The sequence below is a fragment of the Vipera berus genome (assembly GCF_964194415.1).
Source record: "Vipera berus genome assembly, chromosome: 1".
NCBI classification, from domain to species: domain Eukaryota; kingdom Metazoa; phylum Chordata; class Lepidosauria; order Squamata; family Viperidae; genus Vipera; species Vipera berus.
In genome coordinates, this window is record NC_138202.1 from 229960207 (window position 1) to 229979021 (window position 18815).

The window sequence follows — 18815 nt, forward strand, 5'->3', positions numbered from 1 at the left end:
TTCTATTTCCTCTGATTGTTATTCTCTCCCCTCATTTTGCTCTGCAGCATATTTGCATTCCTGATCGTTGCAAGAACTAGGTGAGAGGACAGACAAGACCAAGAAGAAAAAGTTCAGGAAGCCACAACTACTTAACTTTTCATTAAATTAATAATGAAGTTCACTAAGTTTAAACACTTCCATCCCAATCGCTGCCTAATAAAAAAAAACCTTCTGTATGATCTATCCTTGTGACTTGTGCTGCAAATCATTTTGCCGTTAAGTTTCTGCCATGAGAAGAAATTCAGAACTTCTCTAATATTGAATGCCTGAGCTTTCGTGAGGGCACGAATCCCCAAAGGTCCAACTGGAATAAGAGGCCAAACATTATCTTTCAAAATTCAAGCAAACGTTGTTTGTCTGGTAAATCTTTCATTGCTAAATCATACAACCGAGCTTACCTTTTAATGTAACTTGAGATACAGCTTAAGCAAACGGGGGGGGGGGGGGGGGAGAGAAGCATATTACTTCTTAGGAACCAAGTAATAGTAAATCAGATAAAGATCACTATGCCAGGAACAAAACGTTATTTTTGAAGTATGCAAAATACCAGTTTGGAATGTGCACTGTGTGAAATTATGGAAATAAACATAGCAACGAAGACTTTTTCCTTTCTTCTTATAAGGTTTTATGCTGCAGCAACTGCTTTTCATACGAGCCCTTTGGAAAATGGACTTTGGTTAAATACTTCTGGGAAGAATTAGCCGGAGAAATTGGAACTGTAACATGAGACATTCACCCAGGCCCTCCTACAGCCACAACTTCATCCAAATGCTGACTGTAGTTATTTTCCTAAAGCAGAGTGGGAAGTCATGATCACATATAGATGAATCAGGGAAGACTATCCCCTTCCTGCTTCCTAGATTTTTTTTTTTGGAGCAGTCTACCTTGGTTCCAAGCTGTAATATTCATGTTTCATTGTACAGAAGCTCTAGCAGTAAATCAAGAGGGACCAGACACAATTTAATTTTCTTTCCAACCAATAAAACCTAGGAAGATGTTTGAGGAGTCTCCTCTGTTTGCAGGGTTTGTTACCCTTTACTCTTGTTGCGTTTTTCCAAAATCCTTATAAACACAACCTGTCATAATTATCTGGAGTGGCTAAAATATCAACATTATTACAGACCTGTATCTAGATGCTTAATGTTCCTGATCATGCCTTTCAAAAATGTAAACAAAACAAAACAAAACAAAATGGGCAAGTAAGTCTACTATATTTCGCTTAGGTAATCTGGGATTGCACACAAGAGAACTCCTCTCCTTTGATAAGAATGCCCAGCTATTGTTTCTTTTACCTGCCTTTCTCTCCAGAAGCATCAGTTCCTTCAACAGTTTGATTAGCTTTACACTGTCTTATATTGTATCATTTCTATTAAACCTTCAAGACAGTATATCTGACAATACCCTTCATTTAATGCGCATCATAGTAACGGTCTAAGCACAGATTCAACTCAGAATGTGCCTGATTGTCCTCAAATACTGAGTGAGCTCCGTTAGGTTAGGAGTAGATAGGAAATCCTATCCCAGAATTTTATTAATACTGCTTTATATAAAAAAAAACCTAAGCAATGTCCATTATTAAAAATATAGTTTCATAACAATAATATTGTATTATCCTTATGTATACAAATTCCTTTTTAATACATATAACTGTATAAAAAGAACTACAGGAAGATGGGCTTTTAAAAAGAATTGAAGATTCTCTGCCTCTGGCATCAAACTTAGTGGAATCCATGTTCACTCATTATGTTGTTGTTAGCTGCGAAGTCGTGTCCGACCCATCGCGACCCTATGGACAACATTCCTCCAGGCCTTCCTGTCCTCTACCATCTTCTGGAGTCCATTTAAGCTCGCGCCTACTGCTTCAGTAACTCCATCCAGCCACCTCATTCTCTGTCGTCCCCTTCTTCTATTGCCCTCGATCTTTCCCAGCATTAGGCTCTTCTCCAGTGAGTCCTTCCTTCTCATTAGGTGGCCAAAGTACTTGAGTTTTAGCTTCAGAATCTGGCCTTCTAAAGAGCAGTCAGGATTGATCTCCTCTAGGACTGACCGGTTTGATCGCCTTGCAGTCCAAGGGACTCGCAGGAGTCTTCTCCAGCACCACAGTTCAAAGGCCTCAATTCTTTGGCGCTCAGCCTTTCTTATGGTCCAACTTTCACTGCCATACATTGCAACTGGGAAGACCATAGCCTTGACTATACGCACTTTTGTTGACAGGGTGATGTCTCTGCTTTTTAGTGTGCTGTCTAGATTTGCCATGGCTTTCCTCCCCAGGAGCAAGCGTCTTTTAATTTCTTGGCTACAGTCCCCGTCTGCAGTGATCTTGGAGCCCAGGAAAATAAAATCTGTCACTACCTCCATTTCTTCCCCATCTATTTGCCAGGAATTGAGAGGGCCAGATGCCATGATCTTGGTTTTCTTAATGTTAAGTTTCAACCCAAGTTTTGCACTCTCCTTCTTCACCTGCAACAAGAGGCTCTTTAGTTCTTCTTCACTTTCTGCCATTAGAGTGGTATCATCTGCGTATCTTAGGTTGTTGATATTTCTTCCGGCAATCTTAATTCCAACTTTTGATTCATCTAGCCCTGCCTTTCTCATGATGTGCTCTGCATATAAGTTAAATAGGCAGGGCGACAGTATACAGCCTTGCCGGACTCCTTTCCCAATTTTGAACCAATCAGTGGTTCCGTGTCCAGTTCTCACTGTTGCTTCTTGACCCGCATATAGGTTTCTCAAGAGACAAATAAGATGGTCTGGTACTCCCATCTCTTTAAGAACTTGCCACAGTTTGTTGTGATCCACACAATCAAAGGCTTTAGCATAGTCAATGAAGCAGAAGTAGATGTTTTTCTGGAACTCCCTAGCTTTCTCCATGATCCAGCGTATGTTGGCAATTTGATCTCTAGTTCCTCTGCCTCTTCGAAATCCTGCCTGTACTTCTGGTAGTTCTCGATCCACATACTGCTGAAGTCTAGCTTGTAGGATTTTAAGCATGACTTTGCTAGCATGAGAAATGAGTGCAATGGTGCGATAGTTTGAACATTCTTTGGCACTGCCTTTCTTTGGAATTGGAATGTAAACTGATCTTTTCCAATCCTGTGGCCACTGTTGAGTTTTCCAAATTTGCTGGCAAATTGAGTGTAGCACTTTTACTGCATTGTCTTTTAAGATTTTGAATAGCTCAGCTGGAATACTGTCACTTCCACTAGCTTTGTTGTTGCTCAGTTTTTCTAAGGCCCACTTCACTTCACATTCTAGGATGTCTGGCTCGAGGTCAGTGACCACCTCATTGTGATTATCAGGGACGTTAAGCTCATTCACTCATTATATCCTGGCTGAAATCTGGGGCCACTTTCCACCAAATGAAACTAGCTCACTCCCAAACGTGTTTTTTTCTCTCTTTTCTTGTTTTGAATGATATAACACTGCTATGCTAAAAAAAAAAAAGCTAATAGTAAGCAGAGAAACAAGGGTATATTGGACAAAATAAACCAAATTCCCTTTTTTGATTGATACAGTCTGAAAGGGGCTTGGTTGCATGCTAATGCTTTGCTTCTGAGTACCCTGGCTTTTTCCTAAAAAAAAAAGTGTGATGGAAATTACCTCACAGTAGGATGCAGCATGGAAACCTAAAAGCCATTCCATATAGCAATCATAGCACAATCTTAACTACAGTTTTCAAGTGCAAATTACAGAGACAGTAGCTGAAGGCATTTGCACCTGAAGAGCATTTTGCACTATTATCTGGTTCCCTTAAAGTAATCTTAATTATGAGGCAGCGACAGGCAAAGAGACAATTCTCAGTGTAAAGACACCTGTTAAGGCACCAAAGCTGAGCAAACAAGGAATTAGCTCAGGGTGAAAGGAAGTGGGAGGACAAATCACTGCAAGCTGAAATGATAATGTATTAAAAGAATACTAGAAACTCCATGTACATTCCACTGTTTATACCTGACTTCCCAGGAAGAACTGACAAGAGATGGAAAATGGGAAAAAACACAATTAGTTTAACAGGAAATGTTCTACATGACTCTAGAACACACTATGAAAGGGCACACATATTCCAAATAGCTAAATATAATATGTACTTTTCATACGTACAGGTAACATCAAATGTTTGGACTGTAAATGATGGAGAATGGAATTCTAAGTTATCTGTGGCTTCCTTGCATCATCTTTGATCAAATTTCTTCTGCCCTTTGACAAAGACTTCCTTCGTATCTATTTAAATCCCCCTCCCCCCCAAAAATGCCCAACACATTTCCTAACTAATAAAACTGGGACATATCCTTTTTTTATGAAAACAGGATGATAGTGAGATATATTATTCAAATATCTTTGAATTCTAAGCATGTTGGAAAGAATACCATTTAAATATTAATGAATTGTCCAATAAAAGATCCTAAACATTGGTCGCATAATATCCATATAAGTATTACATTAGAGCTTCTTCATTTTCTATTACTTTGTCTATGTTGTGATTATTATTGTGTTAGTAAGGTTGTAATAGGTTTTTAATACTAAATTCACAGAATTCACGCTGTCTAAATTTAGTTTAATAACTCAGATCTTCAGGTTCTTTTCAGAGTAGCTAGGTATCAATCAATAGATGACATGAATGTATTTTTTAGACTTACTCTGTATTTATTTTCACCAATCTGCTCCACCTGGAACCGCTTTGCACATTTACATTTTGCTACTTGCCTTGTCACCTGTCAATATGATAACCAGAAATACTGTATTAGATTTTTCAGCCATTCTGTATCATTGGTAAATTGTAGAGTATGACAAACTTTATGGAATTCTAATGGACAATACTCATAATAAGAGGTGAATAGAAGAAGAATACCTCATCTTCAATTTTGTCTGCATCTGTCAGAGGTTTGTATGCATCCTTGTTTGGATGAAGTGCTGCTACAAATTCATAATAGTCAATATAGCCATCACCATCTCTGTCAAAAATATCTGCTACTGCACTCATTTCCAGGCGACTCGTAGGAAATTCTATGGAAAAGAAAATGATACTGAACATTAGAATTACAAAGTTTTAGAAAGAGATTACTCTAGAATCACAGAATTAAAAAAAATGTGCAGGGCTTTCTAGTCTACTCCTCTGCTTGACATGGGAAGGCCGAAATGAGAGGATCTGGCAAAGATGGCTATCTACTCTATGAATGAATGGAACAAGAGTTGAGCAATCTTCCGGCTCAGTATTTCTTATCATTTTAAAAAATTATGGATAACGTCAAAAGACCTTTTGTATATATGGGTTATATTTATCAACATTAAATATTAAACGGATGCATTCGTAAAACATTTATTGAATCGTTATAACAATATTGAGCCTATTATATATTAACATCAAATAGTTTTCACAAAAATGAGAACAGTGACATTGTTTTAATTTTTTGCAAATATCTTCCATGGCTGGTAAATAACTTTCACTTCACAGATCCCTGAAAGGGTCTTGGGGGGACCCTCCTTGAGAATAATGGTTCGTTTTCAAACTTACTTGAAGAGAGAATCCCATCAATAAATTCCTGTCTTGTTATCTTTCCATCCTGATCTTTATCTATCCTCCTAAAGAAGTCCATTACTCGAGATTTCTTGTGGTTCATCCATCGCATGTACTTCTTCCGCCAAATATCAAAATCGAAATTGGCAAATTCCCTCAGCTGGAAAAAAATATATCATGAAAATGATTGAAGAGATGAATTGCTTACGGTACCCAATATCCATGATGCTAAGATTTGGGACAGAACTGAACCTTGCTTTCCTCAGCAATGTGAAAAATCAAATTAATGTGAAAAATCAAGCTAGTCCTTTCTATTTCCTTGCCTAGGTCTCTGATCTTGGATTCTCAGCTGCCTTGGCCAAGGTATATGAGCCGGAAGACTCCTTCAAACTGCAGTTCAACGATATTTACAGTATGGTTCCCAAGCTATATATCCACTCATCACGAAGAATATGCAGAAGCTAACTTCATCAGTCATTTGAAAATAAGGTTTAAAATTATTTCCGATTATTAAAAAGATGGTTAGCATTCAACATGAATGCTCCTAATACAAAAATGACTTTAAATTTTGACTAACAGAGTGGGAAACCATCTTTTGAAGAGACTACTGGTGCTTGCCTTCCAGTTTTACCATTTGACAAACCAATGCGTAACTCTACAGTTCCTTTGGTTCCTATTTTTGATGTAAAACCTTATTTGATTGCTGGGAATGGAAAATGATTCGGTGGCACACAAACATTCATTCAATCGATTGATCGATCATTATTTTGTGTGCCACCCATCTCGTCTAGAGGCAATGCTGATCCATACACATTTTCTCTGTCACATGTGCCACTTGTCATGTCCTTCCTGTTGGTGCATGACAGAAGCATATTGGGTGCCCTGTCCTTCCATGGAGTGTGCTGGGTACTCATTGTACGGCCACGTACTTTCTCTCCAAACATTCAGAAGAGAAACTCCACTGACGATCAAGGGCTAACTACATACCCTCTGAGTGTTAGAGGTGACTAACGGTTGGTTCCCCCTGCCCAAGAGGAATGCCACTACCACTCATGCATGAAACAGAACTTCATTTAAGGCCCTGGGGTGGTTATTTTAACTACTGTTACTAACTTCTTCTAATCGGTCTAAGGCATCATTAAGTTTCCTTCGTCTCTCCAGGGCCAGGAGCCAGACTTGTTGCCATTTGCTGAGCAAGAGGTTAATCCGTGGATTCTTCGTCTCAATTTGGGTCGGAGCCCCTGAAGGGTATATGCTCGGGACTGGAGAACGTTTTCCTGTTAAAGACAATTGCATATGCATCATAAAACTGTGCATCAAAAGTACACCTTTCAAAGCAATTTAGAAGAAAGATAATATGACTCATAGGCTTGTTTGGTTCTGTTTATGGAGGGCAGCTATAAACCCAGATGGCAGGAGTCAGTGCCTCCAGAGGTGGTGAATGCTCCAACACTGGAGGTTTTTAAGAAGAGACTGGACAGCCATTTGCCTGAAATAGTATAAGGTTTCCTGCCTGAGCAGGGGGTTGGACTAGATGACCTCCAAGGTCCCTTCCAACTTCTTCTTCTTCTTCTTCTTCTTCTTCTTCTTCTTCTTCTTCTTCTTCTTCTTCTTCTTCTTCTTCTTCTTCTTATTATTATTATTATTATTATTATTATTATTATTATTATTATTAATTATTATTATTATTATTATTATTATTATTATTATTATTATTATTATTATTACCAACTCCTAGTTTATTCTCATTCTTTAAATGAGAAAAAAAAGAGAGCTTAGAACCACTCTAGGCAATAAAAACAAGGGTGAATTACTGCTGCAATCTATAAATAGCCAAGTAATGTTGAAATATGATACTCTCCATGCCTCACAATAGAGCATTACTTACTTCCTCCTCTTCCCTTATCCAATACAGGAATATGAGATTGGATTGGGCTAGTTTCAGCTGCTTTTCTTTTATGTGTCTTTGTAACTTTATCCACATCGGGCTGTTTTCTGGTCATTTCTTCCATGAATGTCTGCAATTAAACGGCAATTACTTTGACTAACATTGCATCAAAATAGCCTGAAAAATACTCAGCGAAACAGCAGCTTTGGTGCAGAAGTCTATGGGGCCTATCAGACGTACATAATGCATCTGCATCACATATGACTTTTTCAGTATTTACTTTAAAGTCTGTATCAATACAGGTAGTCCCTGACTTGCAACAGTTTGTTTAGTGATGGTTCAATGTTACAAAGACACTGGGAAGAGGAACTCATGACTAATTTTTCACACTTACGTCTGTTGCAGCATCCCCATGGCCATGTGATTTACATTCAGACGCTTGACAAGGGGTTCATATTTATGACGGTTGCAGTGCCCCGGGGTCCTGTGATCAACTTTTGCAACCTTCTGACAAGCAAAGCCAATGGGGAAGCCAGATTCACTTAACAACCCAGGTTATTCATTTAACAGCTGCAGTGATTCACTTAACAAATGTAGCAAGAAAACTCGTAAAACAGGGCAAAACTGACTTAGCAAATTTTTCACCTAGCAACAAAATTTCTGGCCTCAACTGTGGTCATAAATCAAGGACTACCTGTACTGCAAACTTTCTAACGCCAGAAGTGTAACAGGATGAATTGATCTCGCTGTGAGTGGGTGAGAAAGACAACGAAGCCATCATCTTTCTAATTCATATGAAAATAAAATACTTGTACTATCACCTAAATGGACAGAAAACTAGGTTTTGTCCAACAGAGACAACCTCGTATTACGAAAAGATTTTTTTTAGGACAAACCTAATGTTTGCATGAGTCAGTTCTATTTACCAAACACTCCTTCTGTTTCTTCTTTTAGTTCCCAGGCCTCACAATCTCCTTTGGAGGTCTGACTTGTTTAAAAGAAACTTTCTGCAGACCTCTGGGGGCAGGCTACAGAGAAGAGAAGAAACGCTGCTTATCCTCTGCTAAAACTATTTCCCTTTCCCTTCTTTTTTTGAAATGAAGGAAAGACATGCTCTCCGTTTCCAGACGCAGCACAGAACGTCATGTTTGAAACAAAGGCACCCTAACTTAGCACATACATACTCTGGGTTACTTTTGTTTTGTGTCCCAAGACTTTTAGTCCCTCAGGCAGCAACCCACTGCACTGTTGAAATACTGGCTAGTCTGCCCTCTGCAAGAACAAAAGAAAAGCTTAAAAGTCATGTTCCACTAACATGTTTTCTTGCTAACGTCATTTCGAAGAACTCTTTTTATTCTCTTGTGCTGCCTATTTGCTTTAAGCACAAAAGTCACACTGTGCAACAAACAGATACATAACATTTTTAAGGATGTATTTGTTTTGGTCAGACATGTGAGCAATGTAGGGTTCTCAGGGATGACTCACACCCTGGACGGTACCTCTTTACTCTCCTACCATCCGGTAGGAGATATAGGAATATAGCCAGCCGTACCAACAGGCTGAAAAATAGCTTTTATCCGTGGGCTGTTAGGCTTTTAAATGGGACATAATCTTATGCAGAATTGACTTGGGAGGCCGGTGTGTGGTGTAGTTGGTTCACATGGTGTGGTAGGATGGAGGGTTTGTTGTCACTGTGTGTTGGGGGGAGAGAGCACGAGGGGGGGAGGCTCAGCTAATCTCAATGTACACATGTTGTACTTTGACAATAAAGGTTTATTATTTATTTATTATTTTCAGTTTTTCTAAATTTTTGGTCTGCTCGAAGCGCTACCTCCTCCCATCCAGGGTGAGAAAGAGCTTTAGGAGAGAGCCACGGTTCTCTTACCTGATGCTCTGCTATGAGTGCCTTGACATCATCCATCTCCTGAGGAAGGACTTCTTTATCTTTTTCCGTCAGCGTTGTCTCTGCCCACTGCAGCCAGGATAATAATGCTTCCAATAACTCCTGGTTAGCAATAAGGGCAGCCAGGGCTCCTGCCAATCTCTGCTGATGTTGCTTTGCCCATGCTACCACCTTAAAAAGAAGGAGCAGCAATTATTATTATTATTATTATTATTATTATTATTATTATTATTATTATTATTATTATTATTATTATTATTATTATTATTATTATTTATTAAACTTATATACCGCCCTTCTCCTGTAGGACTCAGGGCAGTTCACAAGGTTTTTTAAAAAACAATACAAAAATTACAAAAATTAAAAACAATTAAAATGATTTCATTAACCTTGAATAAATAAAAATCCCAATTAGAATCCAATTAAAACCCCAATTAATACTCTCAGTCCAGGCCAGAAAGCTCAAAGAGCTTTATGTTATGATTTCCCCATTGTTGTTGTTCTTCGTTCACATAGTTAACCCAAGGGCTTTGCCTTCCACTCCCTTCTTGCAAGAAATCTTCAGGGTAAGAAGGAACAGAGGCGACGGCCAATTCTTAAGTTTCAGGTAGACGGGCCATCGCTATATAACTTTTAATTACTTTTAATGGAACTTCCATGTGCCTTAGACAAGAGTTTTCATCGACAGTTCAAGAAACAAACTTAACTAGATTACTGCAAAGAACTGATGATTGGTTTCTGTTGGGTCATCCATTTAAAGCAGGGATGAATACCACAGAGTCCCCTAAATGTCAGACTGCACTTCCTGCGCCAATTACAGTCCAACAATATTTGCAAATATTTGGGTTGTCCATTCCTGTTTCAAAGCTATGTTTTATGCTCAGATCCCATTTTCTAGGTGGAGTGAGAAACTGACCCAGATGTAAATGGATAGAAGTTTCCGTTCTGCTGTATTTCTCCTGATATAACCGTAAAAAAAGTCTAAAGCAAGATCTAGTACCCAAGACAGCACAGATACGTTAAACATTTTGCTCTCAACAGTTGGAACATTTCCTCATAACGTGGCCTTGCAAATTGCTGGATGTCAAGGATTGACTGTGACTACATAGGACTGCTTGCATTGGACTGACCTCTTCAAATCTTGCTCGGATGATGGTTATCCAGTGCTTAATGGTAGTGATGGAATCTGGATGGCAAATAGCCAAGATGGCTTCTCCCATACCTGTAGCTTTACTTAGCTCAATCTTTTTTTCTTCCAGTTTCCTCATGAATTCCTAAGGCAGAAACAGTGATTTCCATGAGATGTTGGCACCAATTCAAAGGAAAAACTCAAGTAATTTCAGACTTTGCTGGTAAGGTCAAAGAGGCAAGTGCTTAACTGAATCACCAGGACTTCCACATGAAGCACTGGCAGAACAGAGAACAGAAGGAAAGAGCGGCAAAGTCCAACATTCTAAAATAAAAGTTCTGAAATAAAGAGTTGAACAGTTGCACCAACTGAACGAAAAAAGTCATAATAGCATACTTCAGTGTGCAAATCATTAATATTGGAATAAAGTGGGCAAACTAATAATCACTATAACCTTAAAGAAAGACATATATCTGTAGGTACCTTGAGCATGCTGCCATTTAACATATACACATCTTTCACAATACAATACTATTCAGATCTTACTGCTTGTTTCTGATGAGTCAGGAAAACAAATTTCCGTTGCTCCAGCAACTTTAATTTTGTGGCTTAATATCTGCTTTATTAAAATACTCAGCAAGAATTTAAGTAAGCAGGACAGACTGTATTTTTTAATCCTTAAAGTAGAGATTCAATTCTGTAGAAACAAATCACCTGGCCGAAACAAGTTTCACCTTGCAGGATTTGGAGCCTCTTTTGGAGTATTTTCTTACTACTGGACAGAAAGGAACTCGGGAGAAGAAGAGATGCTTATAATGCACAACACAATAGATGATTATTATGAGATCTTGAATTCCTTTTCAGTCAGAATAAGTCCTGAGACAAGACAACATTTCTAATTTATCGTCGTAAGGCTAGTAGGGTTAAGACAGACTATTACCCAAGTCCCCTTTATCTGCAGCTTGAAGAACACACACACACAAAATCATACCACTGGCATTTAATGGCATGGGATTTTTTTTTACAGCTTCTCTTTTAAAAAGCAGTATTATCCGTGCATTATACTTCAAATGTGAGTAAGACACTTATTTTACTGAGCCTTCCTGTATTCTAGGATAAAATCCAAAGAAAGGCAAAGCCAGACCAGGCCACGCTTTTTCCACATTCATTGCAGCATATGCTGTATTTAGGCGAGCTCCCATTCATCCAGTGCACACGTCCCAGACAACAGGCAATCAAGAGAATTCATAATACTTTCAAGGACAAGATAGCACGACTGGGAAGACATGGGCAGGAAAGTCCAGGCTTGTTTAGGCAGAAAGGAAATCCCTCAACCCGGCCTACGGGGTTAAAAACCTTTGAGCCAAGGGGGAACGAGGAGGCGGCATTTCTACAAGCCTGCTGGGAGAAGGGAAAGGAGGCAGATCACCTGGGACAAAGCCAAGCCAAAAAGAATACCTGGAAGAGAAAGGAAGACTGGTGGGAGGAGACTGGCAAGGTGAAGCCTGAGAACAGCTGCCTGCTTTAGGTGAGCTGGTTTCCAAAAGAAGCAGAAAAAAAAGCAGGGCTGGAGCTGTAAATGCTCAAGGAAGGAATAAGAGGATGACCTCAACAAGATTAACTGCAGTTGCAGCACTGGAATACCTGAAGGACCAGCTTAAGGAGAAATTTCCTGACAGTTAGAACAATTAACCAGTGGAACAACCTGCCACCAGAAGTGGTGAATGCTCCAACACTGGAAATTTTTAAGAGGAGACTGGACAGCCATTTGTCTGAAATGGTATAGGGTTTCCTGCCTGAGCAGGGGGTTGGACTAGATGACCTCCAAGGTCCCTTCCAACTTATTATTATTGTTGTTGCTGCTGCTGCTGCTGTTACTACTACTATTATTATTATTATTATTTAAAATCTATGTGGTCATTAGAATTGACACCAGCTTGATGATACACAATCAATCAATCAATCAATCAATCAATCAATCAAGTGCCATTTAACAATTCATTGATTAACAAGGAAGCAGAATGCCTCTGGAAATATAGGACTGCCTGCTGGAAGTATTTAAATAAAAGGGCTGAGTGGTCTTTTTTGTTGGGGTTGCTGAGGTAGTAGAATCCTGTAATGAGCAGGGAGTCGGAATCAATGAGCCAATGGCCCTTTCCAAGCTTTACATTATCTGTAAGAATGACAAAGTGCACTGCTGTCTAATAATAACACCTCCATTAAGTAGATATGCCAGTTGAATTTACATTTACAGTATTATCAAAAGTATCAGTTACGTAAACAAGAGGATTTCAGTCTGTAGCAACTGCTTTCCTTAATAAGACCTCATTTCTAGAACGGAAAAAACACCTTTTCAACTAACAACAACAACAAGAAGATATAAATAAGCCAGGAGTACTTTTATTTTACCGTCACGTTTCTATAAATCTAATTTTGAGAACTGGTTCATTATCCCAGGGGTCCTCAATCCCTGGTCCCTGGGCCGTTACTGGGCTGCGGCATGCCAGAAAGCGGCCTCATTGTGAAGTGTGAAGCCCCATTTGCGGTATGCAGGCAAACACACAAAACCATTCCCCCTCCAGTCCACGGAAAAACCTCTCTTCGCGGAATTGGCCCCTGCCCCCTGCGCAATCCAACTCACCCTATGCTGATCTATTAGCATGCGCAGAGCTTCTTCGTCATCTGGAAGGATCCCATGGAAACGCAGGGTCTGCTCGGCTTCAGCCAGCCACTCCAGAAGCACATGGACAACCGAGTGGAATTCCTCTGCCTGCACAAATGGAGGTGTGGGTGTTTGTGTGTCAAGGAAGGCCGAACAAATATGTATGAAAACAATGGGCTCAGAATGGCACTTACTTACCATTCAGCAATGAAATCACATTAACTTTCAAGTAAGAAATCTGATTTAAAACCCCTTTGCTATCCCTGACTATAAAATGTCAAACCCTTTAAAAAAAAAATCTGAAGAGACTCCAATAATGAGTGCTTTTAAATGTACTATAAGGTTTATGCTACACATGAAAGTTGTGCGAGCAATTTGCTATCCTGCCTACAGATTACAAAAACAATGCTTAAGTCTATGAGCTGGAGCCATGCTAATGAGCATCAGTTAGTCTGAGGGAAGAAAGGGGGAAGTTAATTAAAGCTGTGTATAGATCCCACTTTCTCTCTGAGAGTTGAAAGCAACGTTGCTCCTGAGATAGTGCTTTCTGGTGACAGAGCTTCCCTTTTCCCTCAGGTTCTGTACGAGCCTTAGTTTTCCAAATTATAACACGGTTTTACAAAATCCTGAACAGACAGGGAAACAGGGTCTTCCCAAACTTGCATGTACAGATAGTTCTTGGCTTACAACCAATTGCTTAGCAAGTGTTTGAATTTATGATGGACCTCCCCAAGGCTACGTGTGACCCAAATTCTGATGGGGGGGGGTCAATCCCTCTGGGATTACATGATCGCATTTTGGGAGCTTGCAACCGGTTCATGTATATAACCATCTGCAGCATCCCAAAGTCACATGCGATTTATAACATATATTTTTTTTTTGCCACTAACTGGCATTTACTTCTAGTTTCTGCCAAAAAGTGCTTAAAAGCCTGCAGTGATTCACTTAACGACTATTGCAAATATGGTTGTAGAATCAGGTGGGTCACACGGTGATGAGCATAATGACTGACACAACTTTCAACGGTAATTTCGGGTTCGTATACACTTTGGAGCAAGTGGTGGAGACATTTCATAGTCATTTAAATCTCTCTCTGCCTGCCTGCCTGCCTGCCTGCCTATTATTTATCTCTCTATCTCTTTCAAACTATATATAATTATGGTATATATACACGGGATGTAGCTGGGATTCAGAAATGTTGCTTAAAATTCAGTTTGGTCTGTAGAAGCGACTACTACTTTTGTACAGGTTATTTGCAGTTCCAAACATTTCCAGACAGTTTGAACAAGACTGGAAAAATTTCTGGGAAATCGAAGCATCTGCAGACCATTACGTGGGATAATTTATTTATTTATTTATTAATTTAATTTATATACCGCCCTTCTCCCAGGGGACTCAGGGCGGTGAACAGGGCAATAATGTACGAATCTGCCCGCAATGGCTTGTTCATTTGTTTTAAAAAACAAATTCCCTGTCTTGATACCACACGTGGATCAGGTCATGATGATTCCTTACACAGATGGAGTTCAGTGTAATGCTTTTGCCTCTCACCTGATGAAGGGCCTGTTCCAGTCGAGTTTGCTTGGAGACCGAGAGCGCACAGACAGTCTCCCAGCGAGTCCCAAGCTCCTGCATTTGAACCTTAACCCAAGAGGAATCGTCACGGCTACCATCTATCAGCTCTCGAGCAGAGCGTTTCAGGGCCTGAACGCTACTGGTCCTTTTCCCCAGTTCCTTTTGAAAGCCCTGAGCAAAGGAAATTTTTTTTAAAAAAAGACCCTCTGTTAAATAAACTGTTAAGCATTTTTATGACTTACATGCAACATGACTTTTTTTTCCTATATAAAAAAAAACCCCTCCTGAGCACAACTGGTTTTAAAAGCATAGATTGCATTTTCTTAATTTTTTTTTTAAAGTTAAGTAAGGCTAAATGCTTTCATTTCAAAATTTTAATGACGTCTTCTGCTGCACTTATTCTTTACGTTTTCTAACATAGGTTTATTTCTTCTTGCTTTGCTCTTGATCAGCAGCATCCTAACCATGCCTTCTACAACAAAAGGCAGAATGGATATATTCAAACCTTATTTAGAAAATGGGTTCTTCTAACGGGAATGTTTTTAGCAGCTCTCTGGTCTGTAGGACCACTGAGAGTTGGAAATGTTTGTTGGTTCATTAACTGAAGTCTACTATATTACCGCAATCTGATATAATTACTCATTAATATGGCTTGTTGAAACCAACTAAATCCTATGGCTTATTAAACTATTTCTCAATCAATTATAATTAGACAATTCAGGATCCAAATGCAATGCTAATCTACACTGGATACTTTTAATTTAGTTTTCATGGCCGTAGCAAGGAGAAAAGGGAACAGGCACTCTGTGAATTGGAAATAAGCTAGGCCAAATCCCAGCCCAGTAAACCATGATTATTTTATGATTTCAAAAATAAAACTTCCTTATATTATTTGAGGTCAAGAGAATATTGCCTTACCCGCAGGCAATTTACAAGGCGCAAACATCTTGAAGTAATCAATTAAAATAACAAGTTTTATAACGTAGCACAGATTCCAAAACAAATTTTCGAGCCAACCAAATCGCCAGTTTTTCCTAAGAATTTTTTTTATAGAAAACCTGCAGTTTAGGGGGTTTTAATTTATTAAATAGTTTCACGAGTCTTTCTGACAAAGAATAAATTGATATCGCGGTCACCCAATCAAAACAATTTGTAGAGTCAGACTTAAAAAAGAATACAAACGTTACTGTAATACGGTCATTACTTTGTGATTATCTATCAAATTCATCACTAAATCAATGTCTCCGTGCACAGGCTGGTCTTCGGCCAGCTGCGGTTCTACTTTGTAAAGCCAATCTATCAGAGCCTGAAGAGCATCAGTAAATTGTCCAGAAAACAGGAGAGCTTCTTCCAGTTTGTTTTGTCTGAAGAAAGAAGATAAAGACGCTTTTTAAATACACTTTAAAAAACGTCCTTTCATGTACATTCATTAGGAAAAATACTATATCGATAAAGGAAAGAACCAAAATTTATTTGTTTTTAATAAAATAGAAGAAAAGGTAAAAATGGTAAAAAGATTAAAATATATACAGTATATATATTCTTATCAGTAGTCATAGCCAACTAAAACCGCTCCTTTGTTGCAGCAGTGATACAGGAGCATCTCTGTGTTGCTTTCCTTCATGCCCCAATGGACATGCAGTAGAAGAAGCACTGAATAAATTCAGCTGTTCTTTCTCCTACGTAAACCAACTTTTGGATTTACATTTATCCACTCTGTAGATTAAACAGCGTAATGGTGGTAATAATGCCCAATTTAGGGAGCATGCTTTGTCTTAAGATACGAGGAGTTCCATCCCTTTTGACATTGCAGAAGGCCCTCAGGACCTGGTCACGTTATCAGGCCTGCAGCTCCTAGAGAACTGGAGATTTGCTCAGATGGCTCCACTGTCGAGGTGGCCATTTTTATCCCCTCTTTGCCTAGCAGTTTATATATTTGGGTTTTTTTATACAATTTATTTAGATTTCTGTATTTGTTTTACATCTGATGTTTCTATATTTGTGGGTTTTGTCGAATTGTTCGTCTGTTGCTCAGAGTCACTTCTGGTGAGATGGGTGGCTAAACCAATTTGACTGACTGATGAATAAGTAATCCAGAATTTGAGACTGCAAAGCAGTTGCTGCAGTTCTTCTACCTAAGTCTTTATCCAAATAAAGATATATTTCTATTAGTACGCCACTTCCTACCCACTACACAATCCCCTACTCATCCATCTTCAGGGTGGCTACACGCCCTCACAGCACCCCGATGCCAACCCCAACCTTCCCTGAACTTTGACAAAATGTTATGCTTGTTTTCAGATGGATTAATACAACACTGAGATACTGGTGTTTATGTATGTTTGTCAATGTTAGTTTCAAGAGAATACTACAGATATTGGGGCTAAATTCGTTCCTCTAGGAAAACAAGATCCTCAATCCCAGGCCTAACAGATGCGCAAAGGAAAAAAAACATGCACATCTGCAGCCATCTACTTCCCGTGGTTAGACACAGATCCCTATGCCATTCCACAGAAACTGGTTGAGAAAGAGCAGATCTCATTTCATCACACTGATAAAAAACAAACCATATGCTTAAACTACAGCTGGCTGAGATTTAAGCAGTTTTATTTAAACATTTCCAAGGCTGCACGTGCAGCCAAGAACTCCATCCTGTGGCTCAGAGTGGCCTCTTGTGAGATTAGACTTATCAAGGTCAGATATTGGCAATAAATTAAGAGAAAAGCCAATGATATAAAAAAGAAAACAGAGTCCTTTCCGCCCAGTACTATGTTTTATGGGTCATCTTTTAAATGTGATGCGTAGCTTTAGGTTCTACCTTTCTACAGATTTTCCACAGACCGTATCCCATTTGTCTCTAAGCTCGCTCAACATATCGTCCAATTTCAGACTGTCATCAGCAAGAGAAGTTTTTTCTTTTAAAGAGCGTCCACTCCTGTTTGTGGTGTCATACACAGAATGTTTGGCTCCAAGAGCTTTTTGGAACTCCTGTGCAAAAATAAGAAGAGGAAAAACTGTCACAGGAAACAAGCAGGGCATGTAAACTATAGGACAAAACTTATTTTGCGCTATTCGGCATAGATCACAATGGCTACAATTTGAATACAAGCTACAATACAAGCTGTATTTAGGGAAGAAAAGTCATAAAATTTCATTGAGATAGCAAGAAACCAGAACCATTTGGCTTGTAACAACAAAATTAAAACATTAGAAAATCAACTGAATTTAACTGAGCAATAAAAAGATGTCATCTGAAAGAACTGGCAGAAGAACCAAGCTCTTCAGTATGGTGTAACAGCCCATCGATTTGGGATTAACATAAACAAAACTATTACTATTCTTTTTAATTTAAATGGATCAGAACTGTATGAGTACCAAACAATGTCTGGTTTAGTTGACTTCTGAAGGTGCAAATTGCTTTCCATTTCTTGCTGTTAAAAAATTAACACGGCAGCCCTTAGGATTGTAGACATTCTCCATATGGCTAAAGAACTCCTTAACAATTTACCACGACAGACAGCACTATCAATCTCTTCATGTAGTCTTTCAGAAACAAATATTATTTAAATCAAATTGTAAGTTATAAGTTTAAGGCTTTAGTAAGATACAGCTTCAATGACAAAGGGAATTAAAGTATATTTAAATTGCATGTGCTTGATTTTAACAACACTTACTTCTTGATCATTCAACACTTTAAACCTCAAAGAGCCTTTTATGCAATAAATATCAAAAGTTATCTGATGCATGTCTTTGATCAAAGCTGCACCAGAGCTTTTGTCATGGAGCCCTAAATATGCGCCACGTTTTCGCAGAATAAGCAAGAAAAAAAAAAGAACAGTTAACTCTGTATTCTAGGCAGTATTCTGCTTATCTTAGCCAGTGCAATTCTAAATCTGAATTAATTTATACTCTAAGATAAATAAAATTTAGAATACGTTTCTTGTAAATATGAATTTGATCTCCAACTCTATATATTACATGTATAATTTGATTCATATTTCAATTTTATGACTTAGAAGTGTTTATTTTCCAGTTTGTAATTAAAATTAGCTACTTTTAAACTATTCCCTTTTTCCTGATAATGTTTGTCTTGTACAGATGTGT

General features: G+C 38.7%; 1 protein-coding gene across 1 annotated transcript in view; it reads right to left on the reverse strand.

The window, feature by feature from the left end:
* DST (dystonin) overlaps nucleotides 1-18815 on the reverse strand; it is a 315143-nt gene that overhangs the window by 12415 nt on the left and 283913 nt on the right. The window contains exons 78-89 of the mRNA XM_081346025.1: nucleotides 17530-17699; nucleotides 15916-16075; nucleotides 14688-14882; nucleotides 13116-13244; nucleotides 10476-10619; nucleotides 9328-9516; nucleotides 7443-7572; nucleotides 6668-6831; nucleotides 5552-5714; nucleotides 4889-5043; nucleotides 4677-4751; nucleotides 3991-4008 (exon numbers count right to left, since the gene is read on the reverse strand). Coding sequence (XP_081202151.1) covers nucleotides 3991-4008; nucleotides 4677-4751; nucleotides 4889-5043; nucleotides 5552-5714; nucleotides 6668-6831; nucleotides 7443-7572; nucleotides 9328-9516; nucleotides 10476-10619; nucleotides 13116-13244; nucleotides 14688-14882; nucleotides 15916-16075; nucleotides 17530-17699 — 1692 coding nt within the window. The remainder of the gene's footprint in view (nucleotides 1-3990; nucleotides 4009-4676; nucleotides 4752-4888; nucleotides 5044-5551; nucleotides 5715-6667; nucleotides 6832-7442; nucleotides 7573-9327; nucleotides 9517-10475; nucleotides 10620-13115; nucleotides 13245-14687; nucleotides 14883-15915; nucleotides 16076-17529; nucleotides 17700-18815) is intronic.